General features: G+C 44.1%; 1 protein-coding gene across 1 annotated transcript in view; it reads right to left on the reverse strand.

Moving 5' to 3' along the window:
- Nucleotides 1-13,970, reverse strand: part of EPAS1 (endothelial PAS domain protein 1) — a 79,438-nt gene extending 65,468 nt beyond the window's left edge. Inside the window, exon 1 of the mRNA XM_084262569.1 lies at nucleotides 13,693-13,970. Coding sequence (XP_084118695.1) covers nucleotides 13,693-13,718 — 26 coding nt within the window. The 5' untranslated portion in view covers nucleotides 13,719-13,970. The remainder of the gene's footprint in view (nucleotides 1-13,692) is intronic.
- Nucleotides 13,971-18,387: the final 4,417 nt, after the last annotated feature.

Consider the following 18,387-nt stretch of genomic DNA (forward strand, 5'->3'; position numbering starts at 1 on the left):
CTCACCCAAACCCAGTAAGGTATAAGCACACTGAAACACTCAGAAATGCCCAGAGCAAGAAAAAACATTTTATCTGTATCTCTTTCTACCAAATAGCAAGGCAAATGGTGAGTTTATTAAGTGCCACAAGGTTAACTAGCAAACCATGCTACAAGAGCAACAACCTCTTGTGCTAACAAGGGTGCGAGCAAAACCCCATTCTCCAGGCTCTGCAGACTTCTATTGGGCTCTGGTTCCTATAGCACAGCAAGCTGCAGACACAGGACTGTCTGGAGTTGACGTCCTGAGGAGCTCCTGGGACATCAGAAGCCTATGGTCTCTACAAGGGAATGCACTTGTGCCACAGCCTTTTCCTGGAGGGAGTACAACCCTGTTTCTGAACACCTATTCCCTGGAATTTAATATTCTTGAGATCTTTACAGTTCTATCAGGAATGGAGACAGACACACACCATAACAGTGGAAACTGATTCTTTAGGAAAACAAGACAGAAGAGGATAGTTCTTCTAATCACTGTCTCATCTTCTCTTAAATCTTCCATTAAAATTTATTTTGATGACTCCATTTCCCAGTAGCTCACCCTGCCAAAATCCTTCTCCAAACTTCCTGTATGCAATTCATATTCAGCTATACCAAACTATAATATACCTACCACCAAAAGCAATAAAACATTTACTTTCTCTGAGGTGGAGGGGGGTGATGTTTTGATTCTCAACAGCTATATATCCAGGTTGAGGCCTTCTCTTCGTTTTCCTTCAGTAAAGTAATTTTCTATTCCACAGCTTCACTGTATGTCCTACAACAAATCCTGGTATGTGAGCAAACTAAATACTTTTAAAACAGAGTGTACTGAAATAGATTTTCCAACCAAATATTTCCTTCTTGCTACTTAGTAAATGATGTCCTACACAAATGACAGTGCAAGAACAGTTGCTTACTCTGCTTTCTTCATACTTTTACTGTTTGGCTGTTGCATTTGCTTGACCCAGCAGCTAAGGGAAGAAGAACTCAAGTGGACCTGTCATGAAATTCCCTTTTAAGAAGGATAAAGCTTCACACTACACACCATTCATATAATATTTTCCTCATAGGTATTTTCTCAAAGCAGTACTCAGAGGTCTCAGGCAGGAACTGAGTCCTGTTTTAATAAAATCAGTCTTCAAATATTTTGGAGCTGGAGTGATACTGGTACAAAAGCCAGAGCACTTAATCTGTTAAACGAGGTACAAATAGAAGCCAAGGAACCTGACCAACAGGAGCACACAGCTCAATGCACAAAAGACTCGGTAGGCTCGTTCCATTGCTGTAACCTACCCAAAATGCTATACAACATTAAATAATTTCATATTTGCACATCAACTCCCTCCAAAAGAATGCTTTACAATGACTTCAGGTTGGGATAATTTGTGCCTGCATCTTTTAGCAAATCAGGCTGCAGACACCCTTCTTTCAGCTCTGTCTTTAGTTGGACCTCTGCTCCACATTGGCCATCACTACATCTGAAATCCTTACTGCGACCTGCAGTACAGGCTTTGCTCCGTGCTCATGTTATTCCCCAGGCTGGAATAGCACTGAGAAGTAATTGCTTTTTAAATAAGCACCATTTGCTATTCTGTCTCTTTTAAAATATTAAAAAAAAAAACCCAAACCACCCCAGAAAGCCATAGTGCTGGTCACTGTGATTCATTGCTTCATCGCTTGCCTTTAAAGAAGCTGGAATTTAGTTACACCGTGTTTATGGTGATGTTTAGGTTTGGGGAGTGGGGGATGTTGTCCTAAGATTTGGCAGGCAAAGGGAAAGGAGTTGTGTTATCTGTATGCAGAGCTGCCTATAAAAGCCTGTATAAAATGTTAGGCTTTCCCAATGTCTTTTCTTTACACTGAAGAACGTGCCTGCTCCTTCTTCAGGCCTGCCCTGCCACCCATATGCAGGAGAGGCCTTAACATAAAAGAAGATACACAGGCTTCAGTCTCTGTAGTCTATGTGAAGGAGCTTGCATATGCCAACCTCTAAAGCCATGTCAGATTAACCCTGTAGTTCAGCAGGGTTTCAGAAAAGCTTTGCTTTGCTTACAGCTCTCAGTCCATAGAAAATGAGAGCAAACGATTGCTGGCTGAAACTTTGCTGAACCCCCCCATCTACACAAAAGATGTGGTGTGACAACCAAACCCTCTTTTTTGTTCTTGTTGCCCCATGGGTTGCTCACTTCCTTGCTTTGTGATGAAATCTGCAACAATACAGGGTTTATTTAATCTCCCAGACACTCAAGGCATTGCAATCCCCTGCCACCAGCACCCCATCTCCTCAATTGCTTGAGGCACCTAAATTGCACACGGATCTTATATGACAGGAGGGACATATTCAAGGGAGAAGCAAACAAAGGCATAGGTCACCTGTAAGCACGTGGGTGTAACCTACATATTGAGGGATAATATGGAGTGGTAAAGAAAACAATTAACTAGGCGGTGTAAGAAAAGCAAGAGATAACCAAACTTCTTCCATCTGACTACCCCCTGTTTAAGCATTTTCTAGTGAGGCTTATCACACAAGCTTCTTGCCAATATCGATACAATACTGTGTTAGGCATAGAAAGTCCCTACATTTTTAGTTTACAGTCTAAATAAACAAGACACACAAACGGTGGAAGGAAGGATATACTACCACCACAATTTTCCAGACTGGGGAGCAAGGATACTGGTGGAGATCAGCCACCCCATACAGGTTATGTTACCAGCCCAAAGACCCCAGTTCCCAGCAGGAAAGAAAGCCAGGACCAAGCAAGCAGGGCCTTTGGAGGTGGTATGGAGGGAAAAGGCAGCAGGAGACACAGCTGCAGAGACCAGAACTGCTTGCTGAAGCTGCTGTTCAGCAGCCAGGTCAGCAACCAGACGCAGCTTTCACAGCCAGCTCTACCGAGAGCGGCAAACAAGCTCAAGAGACAGAATCCACTAAATGGTTTTATTCAGCTTCGCTGTGCTTTGGCCCAGGTCCCCATGCCAAAGAGGCTTTGTTCAGGCCAGCCATGCAGTTCACAAAAAAAGTAGGGTTGGGGGGTTTGTTTTTCTTCCATGGGAAATAATGGCTGTTTCGAAACACCAGCATTAAGTTTCCCTCAAGATATCTGCACTTGCTTTATTTCATTTTCAAGCCAGCACATGCCTAAGCGAAGGGGATGGTTCCCTTTTGTGAATCATCGGAAATACAAATACGGCTGCGCTGTTACGTAAAAGCCAATAGCAGCCTTCAGATAACTTAAGCATGGAAAGGACATTCCCATAAAAATGTCCCTCTGATTAGTAATGGCAATAAACACATCCTTCAAATCATTTTCAGGGGAAAAACCAAGAACTGGAATTATTAACAGTAACTGATAATCTTACAGCTGCAGCATGCAAACAGCCCACCCGCAGCTGAACCACGCTACGTTCCACCAGTCAAATGAGAAATCTTCCTTCAAATCACATGTGTAAAAGTGCTGCATTAAGAAATAAAGGAGGTCAACCCTCCCAAACGTCTATCATTTCTTAAAAACGTACATAATACTATTTTAAGATCAGACATCACCAGCTAGGCTCCATGGAATATTGTTTTCATGCTCTGCAAGTGGTCACCAAGCTCATGTGCAAAAGTTGACAAATTCCAACTTTCTGCATTCCCTGATGGACGACAGGAAATGGGGAGTCCGGGTCAATATGGGGATACACTGGAAGAGGTAAACCAAGAGCTACATTCACTGTGGATTTCCTTTGCGACAGACATTCCCTTTAAGGAGGGATGGGAAAACTCAGGGACAGTGGAGCCAACCAGCAGTACACGAAGTCCCTAAAGTGTCTCTGCTCCTCTAAAGCCAGCTCTTCCATCTTGGGGGGACAACATGCAGTGCCCGTTCCCAAAGGCATTCCCCTTCAGAGAACTGGGCAAACGCAGCCTTTCCAGAAGAATCACCCAGTAAAAGCTTTACAGGAAAAATAAATAACAGATGCGTTTCTAACAATTTCCAGTCCCAGAGGTTACAAAACACACTGGGGGGTAACCGAGTCTTTATCAAAAATCCTGGAGTGGAGGACAGCTGTAATTGGTCTCTGGGACTGTATTCCAGAGACATACTGCCTAAGGAGTTGTGACACCATAAAGTCACTTAATGTTGAATTTCTTCTCACACATGGATGTATGATCCTGTCACTCCACACATCATTCAGAAAAACATTTTTGTTCTAAGCTATCTTAGCTTCATATCGGCTTTAAATCAATGCTTTTGGTAATTCTATGATTCTATGAATTACCTAAGAGTCTGAAGATACTGTCATTGCCATCCGCTGATGAATGCGTTATTTCTTCATGACGGGATATAACAATCTAACCAGGTACAACAACGCGTACAGTCTCAGAAGGTACTCCAGCATTTCCAGCAAGTTTTGGATTGCAGGACAGCTAAAAGTTTCGCACTGTCCCAGCAACATTCTCCATTTAGAAACGTAGAAATACAGAGAGAGAGGGGTGTGGGGGTGTGTGTGTGTGTGTGTGTTAGTGTTTGTTAAATGCCACAAAGATCTTTGAAGTATTGCGATGACAAGTACCCAATAACACCGAGAATTTACTGGCAGGGAAGGTGATACAATTGTGAATGAATGCAGAGGGCTCAGAAGACCGACACCAGCCACGAGAATGTCCCAAACACAATGACTGAATAGGGCCGCTTTGTAGTTTATCATACAAATGCAAGTGCGTACGACAACTGCGATTGCAAGAGTTTAAGTACCTTTTTATGGCAGTAAAGACCTTAGGTATGCTAATGACTGAAACAAAATACAAGGAATGTTCTTTAAAGGGTACTTCCACCACCTGTACAAAAACTGCCTAACAACCATTCCACTTCAGACTTCCTTCAGCTTATTATCTAAGCAAATATTTACTTTAGGACCATATAAACGTATCTTAAAGAAATAAGAGTATATAGTAACTTTTGAATAGTAACTTTTGAACAGTATTAGATAATTTGCACCAAAACTTTCAGCCCCGATGGATTTTTCCCGTGCTAAGATTTTAGAAAGTTCCTAAGGTCTCGGACACTATAAATGAGCAGCAGCTGTCTCTTCTGAGAAAAGAAGAGCAATAGGGTACCTTTTTACATTTTATAGAATGTATTTAGGCCATTCTTTGGCTTAAACTGAAGTCATTTCGCAAATCACCTTCTGTGTATTAAGTAATATATACTAAAGGACCCAGAAGCTGCCTACCAAAGAGAACACACATGCTAGGCCAAAGGTGGCTATCACCTGGGATCACTGTATTTCAAGATATTATTATATCTGTTACTTAAAGCAATAGCTTTCCTGGGAACTGCAAACATTTCTATCTCTCACCATACGTAGGCAGGTTTTCAAGAAAGTGACTCTGAAATTATCAGTCGTTTGAGAACAACCAAGTTCGAAATTCTGCCACATGCTGTTTTGATTCTCTCCCACATTTTTACTTTCTTGTCTGTCATATCAGGAAGCAGTCACATGGGCCAGGGGGTGGGGAGGGCCTGTATTGCTATACTTTCAATTACACTACTGTCTTTAAAAATCTGTTCACATAACCAAAGCTAGAGAAGACCTTTGTCATCATTGTGTCACACTTCCTGCCTAAGCCATTCCAAAGATATCGAAATATTTTCATCAGGCTGCTAATTTGTTTAAGCAATTGAAGGTTTGGAAAGACTGGAGCTGATGTGAGTTCAAGGCCTCAGATGATGAGGGCTTCATGAGTAGCGTTAAGAGTCTTCCTGAAAGGAAGACAGGAATTTGACTGAGATTCATGTATGTGTCTCGTGGCTTTCAGTAAAACAAAGCTGATCTGGGATAAAAAACTCCACACAACTGAGTCAAATGCTAGAAAAAGAAAATAAAAAATAAAAAAAAAATCTTTACATTAGAAAGAGGCCAATGATTACTTCAGTCTTGTTCAAATGAAATTTAAAATGTTGTTTTAGATTAACAATGTAGGACAACACAAGAATTCAGAAAGTTTATTAAAATGAAATCAAGTCTAAAATGTTTCAGCACTCTCCAAATGTTCTGACAATTTCTCAATCCTATCCCTTCATTTCAGTCTAACACTAGCTCGTTTCCCTTGTTCTCTGGAAAATCACTTTCCAATAAAATATGGTATTCACTCCACCAACTGCATGCATGGCTCTTTCAGTGCTCAGAAATCCATTTTTCAAAACTTGCACCTTGTATCTTACCTTCATTTGCCAAACTCTAACCAAATGTATTTCCATCTATTAGATAATGAGTAACAAATATTTACAATAGATTAAGTTCACGTTTCAGTAGTACCAAATAGTTTCTAAATGATCCTGGTAATCTTATTACACATATACCTTCAGCCAGACTGCTCGTTATCAAGTGCCATAAGTTACACCCACATGATTCATTCATTAGGAGAGTTTAAAAAAAAAAACCCAGCAAAACACACAACCCTCCCCATATCCCTTCTAATTTTAGCCTCTCCTTAGATAACACAATTTCCTGAAACAAAAAGAGAGGGTCAGACTGCTCACTCTTCAAAACATTATCTGTAAAAGTAGTTAAACATATGCATTATTTCATATCTATATATAAGGGATGGTGCAGTGCTCCAGCTTTCTGTCCTGCTGGGGCTGCTGAGGAGGAGGTGAAAGCATGAGTGATTTTTTAGGAAAAAAAAAAAAAGGCAGGGAACAGAGCACACTGAGGACTCTTCACTCATGGCTTTTTTGCAGGGGGAAAAAAAGGGGAAAAAAAAAGATTAGGGCAACCCACTAGAGCACGGGACCCTAGGCCAGGGGTACATTTTCAGCCCTCATCCCCCACCACTACAGCCCTCGCTTCCAGGGACAGTCCCCATGCCAAAAGCAGCAAGACAGCTAAGGCATCAAACTGGTTATGGCCACAGAAGTGTGGAGGGTGAGAAACAGCATCTCACAGGGTATGTTGGTCATCCATGCAACCCTCCCCACAGCAGGAAAGAGCAACAGCCACATGGGTATGAAAGCACCCAGCAGAAAGTCTCTCCCCGCACCCCCAATTTAAAGAATCTTAATGTAGGTTTGACTCCAACCCAGGTCAATAAGAGCAAACATAGTGTGCCCACCACCTATTTTATAAATATGTCTTTCATTTTACAGATCTGAAGTGCCAAAGCAGATACTCATGGAGGAATCTTTGTTGTTAACCTCACCTTCATCTTGGTACACTGTAAGACGAGCCCTGTGTTCATAGAGCAAATGGTGACCTAATCACCACTACCCCTAGTTGAGAAAAAATAGCTGAAGAGATGTATTAGCTGCTGTGAGTTATCTTAAGATCACGTGAAGCAGTAACTCTTAAACTCACTGACAATATAGTAAAACCCAACCAACCAAATCCCAGTCAAATCCCGTAAATGGCCACAGCCTGGTGGCTGTGGATCATGATCCTGCTTTACAGCTTGTCCACATTCTGGTCTTGGTTTCCAAATAATGTAGGTCACAGTTGGGATTCAAGGATGGGCTTTGAGACACGGGGGCAAGGTAAGGGCAAGACACATTGAGAAATGTGCTTACCTCTCCTGTATGTCTTGCTGGAAACACCAAAAAGTTATTGAGAACTTTCTGGAAAACAGCCAGTTTGTTTCTACAGATACTCCACAAATACTTGAGATTAACACATATGCTACTTAAGGTTTCCTTGAAGGCAGATCACCATAAGAATAGGTACACACCAGAATGAAGAAACATTGTAACTTGGGAGGGTGGTTCAACATTTTTCCATTGTGAATGAAAAATTCTAAGGAACTGTATTATCCTGGTTTTGCCCCACTTGAGAGTAGAAGCAAAATAGCAAAGTGGGTTTTTTCTCCGGCCTAGATGCACAAAACTTGTTCATAAAGCTGCAGTAAGCTGGCATTAATCGCACACCCACAGGCTAGCAAAAAGCATTTGCAAAAGTTTCTGAATTTCTCAGACAATCTGTTTGGAGGCAACACCCTAAACATTCCCCTCACCAGAGAAAACTGCTGATTCCACATATTTGCACACAGAGGAAGGGTCAAGACCAGGGCACCACTTTGACTGAAGATCAGACATAAAAATACAACTAAAGCATCTTTGCTTCTTGTCTGGCAAAACATTTGATGAGCTTCTATAGAATGGAATATTTAATATTTGCTGTGTCATGTAATGCAATGGACAGAGAACCATAATGGACATGTTACCCAACTCCCAACTCTTTGTAATAACAGTCAAGTAAATTAAATTACAAGTCTAACTGTTTTAAGACCTATATATGCCCATTTAATCAGAAATTATTATGGTAGGCTGTTTCAGCTAAACTTTTTAGACCTAAAAAAAAGTCACAGGTGAAAGAACGAAAATCATAATTAGATTTGAGCTCAAGAAGTAAAGAACATAATTAAATCAGAGTTACTTTGGAACAATTAGTTATTTATCAGTCAGCTGGCCTTCATTAATCTACTTTAAAATGCACATAAACTAGTTTTCCATCTTCAATATTTCACCAAGATTTGCCATAAACAGTAGCCTTGTAAATTTAAGAAAGCATTTCCTTTTTTCTTCTGAGAGTAGTCAGGATTTTATCCTTATCAACTAACTACTTTATAATGTTGCCTTTTAAGCAAACTGAGCGCAAGAATGATAAATGGGGAAAAAATTGCCAGCTATGTAATACCCAGACTTGCACTTTCACCTAATGTAAGAGAAGGGTTCTGTCAACCTTGTGCCAGCTACCAGGAGTAAAAGTTTTATAACTACTAAGACATTCACAATACTACAAATATTGGAGTAATTAACAGAATTGTATTTCACAAATAGTTTAGGGGAATAAAACAATTCCATATATCCAAATTATTTTTTAATACAACCTGCCTCTGCATTGCTCATTTCCTTACTCTAATGTTTATCCCAATTCCCTGTATTAAAAAGGTTATCCATTTGAAAATAATAGTTAAAAGTTCAATACTTGAAGAATTCTGCCCCCCACCCCCCCCACCCCCCCCCCTCCTCGAACAGCAGCTCCTTCTTGGAACCCGAAAGCAAAAATACTTAATATATATTAATTATTATTAGTAGTAATAATAATAATGATTAAAATGTCAAAAAGGTCCGTTTTTCATATGCATGACAGGTTTCCTAAATTAGCAGCATATTCCTAAACTTTTATTAGCAGAGTACCTCCAATATGGCAAGAGCAGAAGACTACCTACGTCAGAAGATGAATTGGAAAGGACCTAACAAAGAGAGGTGCTGTAAACTAAAGAGTGTAAGATTTTTAACTTGCTCTTGGGCCAAGTGCTAAACCGGAGCAGAGCAAATTCTCATGGCATCCCTGCAAAGCACAAACCCTCAGGAACCCAGGTACCTTTGGGAGGGTGGTACACACCAGAAGCGCTCACGTTGCACACCACACCCACAGTAAAAGCCATTCAGCCCTCAGTAAGCTTAAACCCTTTGGCTCTATAGAGGTCAAGCCACAGCAGTTGGGCAGCAGAAGTCAAGCTTTCCCCAGTAGGCCAGGAGACCAAGTCAACCTCTCTGCTTCGTGCCATTGCAGGCAAACGGAGACATGGAGGCATGCAAGCGGCCCTCCTTCCTCATGTGTGTGCCCCGGGGCCACCCGCTAGCCCAAAATCTGCTGAAATACAGCAAGGACAGCAAGGCTGGTGGATGCATAAACCAGAAGGTGAGAAACCAAAGAGTCATTCAGTAAGACTTGCAAGCTATTAAGCACTTGCATTGCTGGTGCTGAAACGCAAGTCCAAATTTCTTCACGTTAGCATGCCATAGACGTATACCATAAACAGGTAATTTCAAGGAACTATTTGTCATGAATTCAGGAGACAACATTTCCTTTTGATAACTCCAAGCAAGAAATGTCATGAGGGCAGATGTTGAGCAATAACAAAACATGAACAATTTTTGTATGAGTCTGTGAAGGAAAGCTTTCAGAGTTTCATCAGCTGGAATACACAAAGTGAGGTTTATGATGTGAGGAACAACCTATGTTGGCAACTGGATGGACAAGATCGTTTAATTCAGCACCATCACAGAGTAACCGGCAAGAGGTAGTATATCCGATAATAGCGGTGTACCTTAAAACAGAAAGCAGACTGGGTAGAACAAAACCAAGCCTGTACATTTTCTGAAACCTGCCGTTTAACACCTTGGCACATGCAAACACTCACATTTCCTGGCATCTGAATTACATCCATTAAGAGACAGTGACTACCTGAGCTCTGGAGAATGGTGCCATCAGGACCATTTCCTCATTCTGAGGAGAGGCCAAGAGTGACCTTAGCTTGGCAGAATCACTCCCCTGAAGTAAAGGTCAGAGAAAATTGAGGCACAAAGCATCTCATTAGAGGGGCTCAACTTCTAATAAAGCCAAAAGTGAAAGGGTAATTGAAAGCAGCCAGTTACCTTGTCAATAACTGGGAGGAATCCTGTTTGTTTACTCTCTGGATCAGAAGAAGTTAACCAGATTTGTTTAACGTTACATCCTTAGAATCACAAAACAGTACCGTATGATTATACAGCACCACGGATACAATATCTCCCTGAGCTGCAAAACTGATTTACTGTGTATACTACTGGCAACCAAACACAAACCCTCCCTAAAAACACAATTAAAAAGGTGAAGCCAAACGATGCATCTTATTCAGTGGTATCTGATTTGTCCTAACGCTGGTTTCAAACTTTCCTTAAACATTTAACACACCACCTATTCCTAACAAAACAACAATGTCCCTCAAATGAAATTAACGAAAACACAATGACTAAGTAACTAAAAACCATGCCAAGATATTCTACAGGCCTGCCCTAATTAAACTGGGACCTATCTACTAATTGTCAATGTACTACCCAGTGATCACAGATATTTTTTCCTTAGTTTTTATTATTTTGCTAAAACGTGGATTGCCCATTTCCTCCACCTTCTCCCAGTTTCTAATTACCAGCATTCTAGGAAACATCAAAACTTTGCATTTAGGACTGTGCGGATAATGAATTATCTTTATCAATTAAAGTTAAAATAATCATCATGTTAATCTCAACTCAGTATCTTGGACTAACTTTAAATGTGGAAAATCAGCCTATTGAAAGCGCCGTGATGTTTATTTCCAAAAAAAGCAACTGGTCTTTTCTACTGACAGACAGACCTTCAAACGAAAACCTGAGGGTATTCTTCAACTTAAACGGACCATTCAAAGAATCAAAGATTGTCTTCCAAAGAGCATCTGTTTGATCATAAGAGAACTGCTCCTCTAAACACATGTTCCAGAGCTGCCTGCAAATCTGGTAGAGCAGATTACCCCCACCACCTTTTCTCCCGAAAGTGCTTTTTAAATGCTATTAGAGAGTCAGATTAAGAGTTCCTAGCTGCATATCTGGATAGAGATCAAACACATAAGAACACAACTGTCAAACTTAAGGAAATAAATCCATAATAGTATTGGAAAATAATAATAAAATTAAAAAATAAAATCTTGCTTTGATAGGCTGCACAGGGTACGTTCCCAGTAGGGATGTACATAACATGTACAGACAGGGAGGCACAAGCAAGCCATCTTACATTCCTCATCTGATACTCTTCCAGTTCTTCCACAAACATTATTTACACAACAATCCCATAAAACAGGTAACAGCCTACTTCTGAGAGAGACAGAAAATTGTCACTGGTACGTCACAAAATTGACACTAAATCAGCGACAAAGTTGGGCTTAGGGTTTAAACTTCAATCCTGTGAAGTTTCCGTGTCGCATCTGAAGAGGTTCTCCACAAAGCACTTGAGAAAGTGCCTGCAAGACTAGATGGTGCTCAGTCCCTCACTGTGTTTGCAAATAAGAGGTTAAAACTGAAGAGATCGAGTGCCTCATTAAGAACAGGTGATACAGTTAATGCAGTATATTTTCAATGTTTATGCTACTTCATTTTTCTCATCCCTATAAACTGCTAACACATTTTGTAACTCCATCATACCGTACCATAACTTTTCACTCTCTCGTTGAGCACAAGACGAGACAAAAAGTACCTATATTTTATACCCTGTACAAAAGATTGATACCTAGAACAAAGCACATCTGAGGCAACTGTTTAACCGTAATACGTTAATGTTTGATCAACTGAGGCTAACTACATGGAAAATGTATGGTTTATACTACAATACTTCCCCAATTACATCGTCATAAGGTGACTCAATAAAACAGGAGCTATTATACACATGAAAAACAGTGTTTAAAGTTTAGTGCATCATCAGCTGGAAAGAACATATGACAAATAACAAGATAAAATTCTTAGTCTGTAAACCACATCGTTTACGAACACAATCTATAGCCAGAATGGCAACCTGAGCCAGTAACAGATTCAGCCTTGTGACTAATGCCTGCTGTATAAAATAGACTGAATAAATACCCTGTTAGGAGACTTCGTGGACCTTTATTCGCTTGCTTAGCCTTTAACAATGTCAGCGCTCTCACTCATCCCCAGGAACTGTTTATAAGCTTGGACCCACGACTAGATACTTCGTTTCTTAATCCCCACCTGTAACTCCCGCAGTAGTTTTTATTTTAATTTTATTTTGACGTTCAACCTCAAGAACCGATAGGACAGTGTACTATACAACTAAAGAAAAATCAAGCGAGCTACTAAGTTACTTTTATTCCCTCTGGAAGGTTCGGTGCGGACATGCCCGGCTTTACACCCTCTCCGAGCGGCAGCGAGCGGCGAGGCGCAGCAGTAAGAGGCGCCGGGCGCTCCTCGAGCTCTCAGCCCTCTAGGAAAACTTGCTGACAGTTGAGGAACGTCACGAACCGCACGAGATGCAAGGCCCCCTGCAACGCGGCCAGCTTCTCGGGGGATGTGCCGAAATGCCTTTGTTTTACACAATTATACAAGCGTTTGCATAGCCCGGGCCCGTCAACTACACCCACACGATTCTAATCGCGAAACATCTTACGCTAAGGGCGCTACCTTTAAAACCCCTGTCCCCATCTGAAAAATAATTTCCTAATAGCGAGATCCTGACTGATAGTAAGCAAGTGAGCCCTGTCGCGACGCGCGTTACACTCAACCCGCAGCGGCAGGCTGGCCGAGGGGCGCAGCCGCTCTCCCCGGCCGGCCTCGCCAGGTGCACCTGTCCGCCCGCAGCCCCCGCCGGGCAGCTACCGTCGCTCCGGGTGACAGCGGCCGCTCGGGACATACCGGCCGGGACGGGGGCCGCTTTCCGCAGCGGCAGCTCCCAGGGCACCGCTCGCCGCAGTGCCGCCCGGCGGGGCCAGTTACCCCGGGCAGTCGCTGCCCGAGTCAGCTCGGCGGCGGACGGGACGGGACGGGCAACGTTTTTCTCCCGGCGGAGGAGCGCAGGCTGCCCGGAGAAGCCCAGTGCTGCTCCCCCGTCCCTCTGCCCGCCAGTCCCAGCCTGGGCTGGGCGAACTAACTCCCGGCGCAGCCGATATTGTCTCCGCAAAGGCTCCGGGTCCGGAGCCCTCGCAAAAGGAGCCGCGGCGGTGGGAGACGAGGCCGCGCTGTCCCGTTGACAGTGCCCCCCTCGGTCCCTGCCTGCGGAGAGTCCCGCCACGGCCCCACGCGAGACGGCAGTGCCGTGTGAGAAGAGGGGAGCCGGAGGAGGACGAAGGGGCCTGAGCAACCCGGAGCCTCGCCCGCGGCCCCCTCACCTTTTCTTCTCCTTGTCAGCTGTCATCGCGGCTGCTGCCGGTTCCTGCGCCGCCTCTCGGGCCGGGCGGGCTGGGGCGGGCTCAGCACCTGCCCGCGGGACGCGGGGCCTCCGCGGACGGCGGCGGTCGGTAGGTCGGTCGGTCGGGGGTCCGGTTCGGCCGAGTCGCCCCCGAGGCGGGCGTACAGTCTCAGGACACTGCCGAGGATTGTACGGCCCGCTCGGGGGAGGCGGCGGCGGCGGCTGCTGCGGCGCGGGGCAGGAGCGGCGCGGCGGCGGGCTGTGCGGCTCGGCACCGCCCGCAGAAAGTTCTCACTTTAAACCTTGGGCCACCGCCGGCCGCGGGGGCAGGGCCGGCCCCTCCGCCCTGGACCCGGCCCGGCACGGCCCGGCCCCGCCACCGCCGCCGCACCCGCCAATGGGGGCCGGCGGGACGCCGCCGCCGCGCCCCGGCCTCCCCGCCCCCGGCACCGGTCTGCCCGGCGGCGCCGCAGGGGGGTCAGCGGAGCCGCCCCCGCCCCACCGGCACCGCTCCGGCTCGGGCAGCCGCCTGCGGGCACCGGGACGCCTTTCCCTCCGCCATCCCCGTGGCGTTCCCCCCACCACCAACCAACACTTGTTTAACTTAAGTTTACTGTTTTTCCTACAAAGCGTTTTTACCCCAATATCTCCGCCGCCCCTCGCCAGTGCGGTCTTAAGAGCGGGGGTCGCCGTGGCCCCTGCCCCGCGGCCGCGGAGCGACTGCGGTGCTACTCGGGCCGTAGCAGCCCCGGCGCGGCTCCGACAGAGGTCTGCTTAGGCAGCGGGGCGGGGGGCGGCCAGCCCTGCCCTCGCTCCATGGGGAGCCCAACGCAGCCCCAGAGACGGGGAGAGTGGTTAAAAAGAAAACAAAAATTGGAAGAAAAAAGGAAGCGTAAGCAAGCGCTGCGCGCAGCTGGCACCCATAGTAACGCCTGTGGGAGCTGTGGGACCCGCACCGCGGCTCTCCCTGCGCTGTGCGGGATGCCCCTGCCCCAAGCCCGCCGGTTTCGGTACCAGCCCCGCACAGAGGGGATGTTGTGAGGGAGGGGGACGCGAGACACGGCACTTCTGGCTCCCTGGTAGGACTTCCTTCCTCACGCTGGGTTTTTTTTTTTTTTTCGATTTTATTTTCTACGACAAGCAGCGCATTTCAATTCACGCGCTTTAAAAGTTCGCGGCTGTCAAGCCCCAGCGAAGCAGGGCTGCTGCAAGGAGTGCCCAGAGCTCATCTCAGGCTCGGCACCTGCCACGCTGTGCCGCAGTTGAGGTCAATGTAAATAACAAGAGAACCCTCGCTTTGATTTTTATTTGTCTTCCACCAAAGCAACAAACCTCGCTAGACAAGGGATTATGAGAATTTTTCTGAGATTGGTCTTTCATCGCAGCACAAACTGCACTCTTATACTCATGTTTTCTAAGGCTTACCTTACAGTTTTACATTTCAAACCAAAATGCAGACCTTTGCATTAAATCGTACTAGGGTTCCTGTACCTCTGGAAAACGGGAATACTACAGGCAAGAAAAAAAAAAAAAGCTAAACTAGATTTATTTCTTGGTTATTCAAATTTGAGCAATTTCCCTGTCCCATGTCATAGGCAGGTTTGAGTACAGTACGTCAGAGGTGGTTTTTTTTCTTTTATACAATAGGAATGCTTAAAGAAATGCATTTGGGTTTAAATTTGCATATTCCACTCTCAAGTCTGTAAAGAGCTACACATGCTTACACAGCAACAGCCTAATTACGTGGTAACAGTTGGGTTTTTTTCTTGTTATACAAGAGAACCTAAACAAAAGAAACCCACAAATATTTAAAACCTAAGTAAACTTAGTCAAAGAGAATTTGTGTATGCAGGACTAAATTTAACCTTCTGGGAATAAGAGAATGCAATAGGATCAAAGAGCCAAGTCACTCATTTCCTAGATTAAATAGACCTCTTCGTCCTTCATTGATCTCTGCTGATGTCAATGCTCCTTGATGTATCTTAAAGCCCTTCACTTGGATAAACAACTTGCCTTCAAAAAATCAGACAAGAAACACATTCAGATCAGCTAAATCTAAACCATTCGGTAAATTTCAGATATTCCAGGTGTTGCCCGGTGGCCTAACTCTTGTTGGCTCTGCCTACATGGATATAGCATAGTTGATTAACAGTCTAAATCTCTTGCTCTCTTAACCAGAAAGGCTTGAAGGTGCTTTGACAACAGGACAATCAATATCTAAGCTCTACTCAAGAACCACTACCTGTCCTCTGCAGAGACAGACTGGTGAGCAGGTTAATGCCCAGCAAAACCAGCATCTTGCTGCACCAGTAAGGTGAAGCAAGCAAGACAGCTTCCTCACAATTTCAGTTCCTGAAGTCATCTATTCTGTTATTCCTGGCATCTCAGCTCTCCATATTGACCATGAGGAAAATAAGCAGCCTGTCTTCTGGAACTTGCCTTTAGTTAACTCCCTCTCTTTTCCACGACTACTCAGGGAGGTAAAGATCACTCTACTTGACAGACTGCGAGAATAAGGGACCCCATGGCACCTATGGGGCACAAAAGGGTTTTCTTCCTGCTGGAGAACAGTAGAATCACACACTTCTATTCTCACATGTACCTTATTATTACTTCAATCTCCTTTATGGTCAGTCAATATTTATTAACAGCAGTATCCACCCTAAAGTGGATTTTCTCTAATCTGAGACTGCTCAAAAGCTTTGATAGAAACCACACCATGAATGCATTTACTCTGCAAACACGCATTATTTAATCTGCAGGAGATGACAACTGCTAGAAAAGTCAAGAAAAACCTCAAACTGACAAAAAGCAGTTTGTCTTCTCAATTACCATCACCACTGTAAGGGCTCTTTCTGTTTCGTATTCCCATATTACTCCTTACATTTTATCTCATATTCGCTACATTTTATACTTAGTAGGTGTAACTCACAGCAAAGCTCACTGAAGGGGAAAAAGCACTCAGGAAACTTCATGAACTGACCTTAGCAGGAGTTAGCTTCTGGGGCTTCTTTTCCCCATCAAGGCTTCCGACAGAATCGACATAGATGAGGTGGTCAGAGAAAATACAAGCAGTTATGTCACCCACTCTGTTCTGTAAATTATAGGAGATGACTCACATTGCTTTTATGTGAACTATTTTAGAGATGCTATAGGAACAGAAAGTTTTGATTTCCTAAAAGCAACCTTCAGATGAGGTATTTGAAGAGTCATTAATATCGGCCAGGACAGCACATGGGTTCTTGAAGGAGGCTTCAAATCTACAGGGGGCCAGTTTACATAAACCCTGTTTGGACTAGGCTCTAGGGAAAAAACAAACAGAAGGCTTACAAAAATAAGAGAGTTGTGCACGAGCAACTTTCACACCCTGCCCTCAAGTTTAAACTACATCGAGAAATTAGGAAACCTGCACATGGTAGTGATTGAGCACCTGGTGTCGGCTCAGCCTTCTGGTGCTCCCAGGCAGCAACACCCCATCACCCAAACAAGCAGCTGGCAAGCTCTCGATTACTGCCATTTATTCTGAAACACACCACCGATTTAGGACCAGTTATACTACATTGTGTTTTCTCAGGATATGCATATGTATGTAATCAACCAAATCAGTGCTTGCACCAGTCTGAATGCGCATAGCTACCCTGAGCGGAGCACGGCTCCTTTGCGTATGCATGCTGCTGGTGCCTGCACTCACTAAGGAATACTGCTAAGACATACACAAATTTGACATTGTTCAGCAATTAGTGCTCCAGAGTAGTCAGAAGAAAACATGGATACTCCATGCCTTGCAGCAGAGGCATTACTATTAGAATTAAAAGCAGCTATTAAAAACAGATTGTGGAGAAGACAAAGTGTTTCAGATTCATTAATAAACTCTGTTTGGTTTCTTTCTTTTTCTGGCCCCTCAATACTGCAAGGAAGTATGACAGCAAAAGGTTGATGCTGGTGATAACAAATAATGACATTATGGGAAAGGGAAGGGGAGAAAGGAGGACCCTGGTATCGCAACACAGCTGATCCTTTCGAAAGAAACAAGATTCTTCACTTATTCTAGTGTGATTAAGTTACAGCTGTAGAACATTTATTACACACGACGGCAATGAGACAGGAAAAGATCACACTTTTTGTTAATTTATTAGCAGAGAAAAAGTGATATTTATAAGCTAGATAAAACACAAAAGGTCATGAGGGAAAGTGGGGACTACTCAGATGGAGGTGTAACAAAAATGCCTAAATCACAATGCAGAAGAACCAAGTCCTGTTCTTTGTGCAACCCATCACCTAGACCCACTCACACCTTTTCATAATCACAGGTGTGCCTGTGTCTTAGTGCAGCCATTGTACTTTATGCAAGATTAGTAGCTGTGCCCTTTCTCCACAGTGGCACCAGACACGTGCCAGGGTAGGAAACCTCACCTCAGCTAGCACAGGTGGAGCGTTTGGGATTCCTTTGCCTATTGCAGTTTCATGCTAGAGAGAATTCTCATACAAAAACATATATTAAGACACATATATTGTAGTCCTACAAGAGCTGATATTAAGAACCACTTACAGCAGCACTCCTTCTGTTACCCTAGGCAGAAAGCAATACGCACTCTATGGGCAATTCTGGACCAGCCAGTGTAAAATGTCATTTTGAAGGAAGACAAAGACAGCTCTGAGAACTCCCAAATACTGA

The sequence above is a fragment of the Gallinula chloropus genome (genome assembly GCF_964237585.1).
Source record: "Gallinula chloropus genome assembly, chromosome: 3".
In the NCBI taxonomy this organism is placed as follows: domain Eukaryota; kingdom Metazoa; phylum Chordata; class Aves; order Gruiformes; family Rallidae; genus Gallinula; species Gallinula chloropus.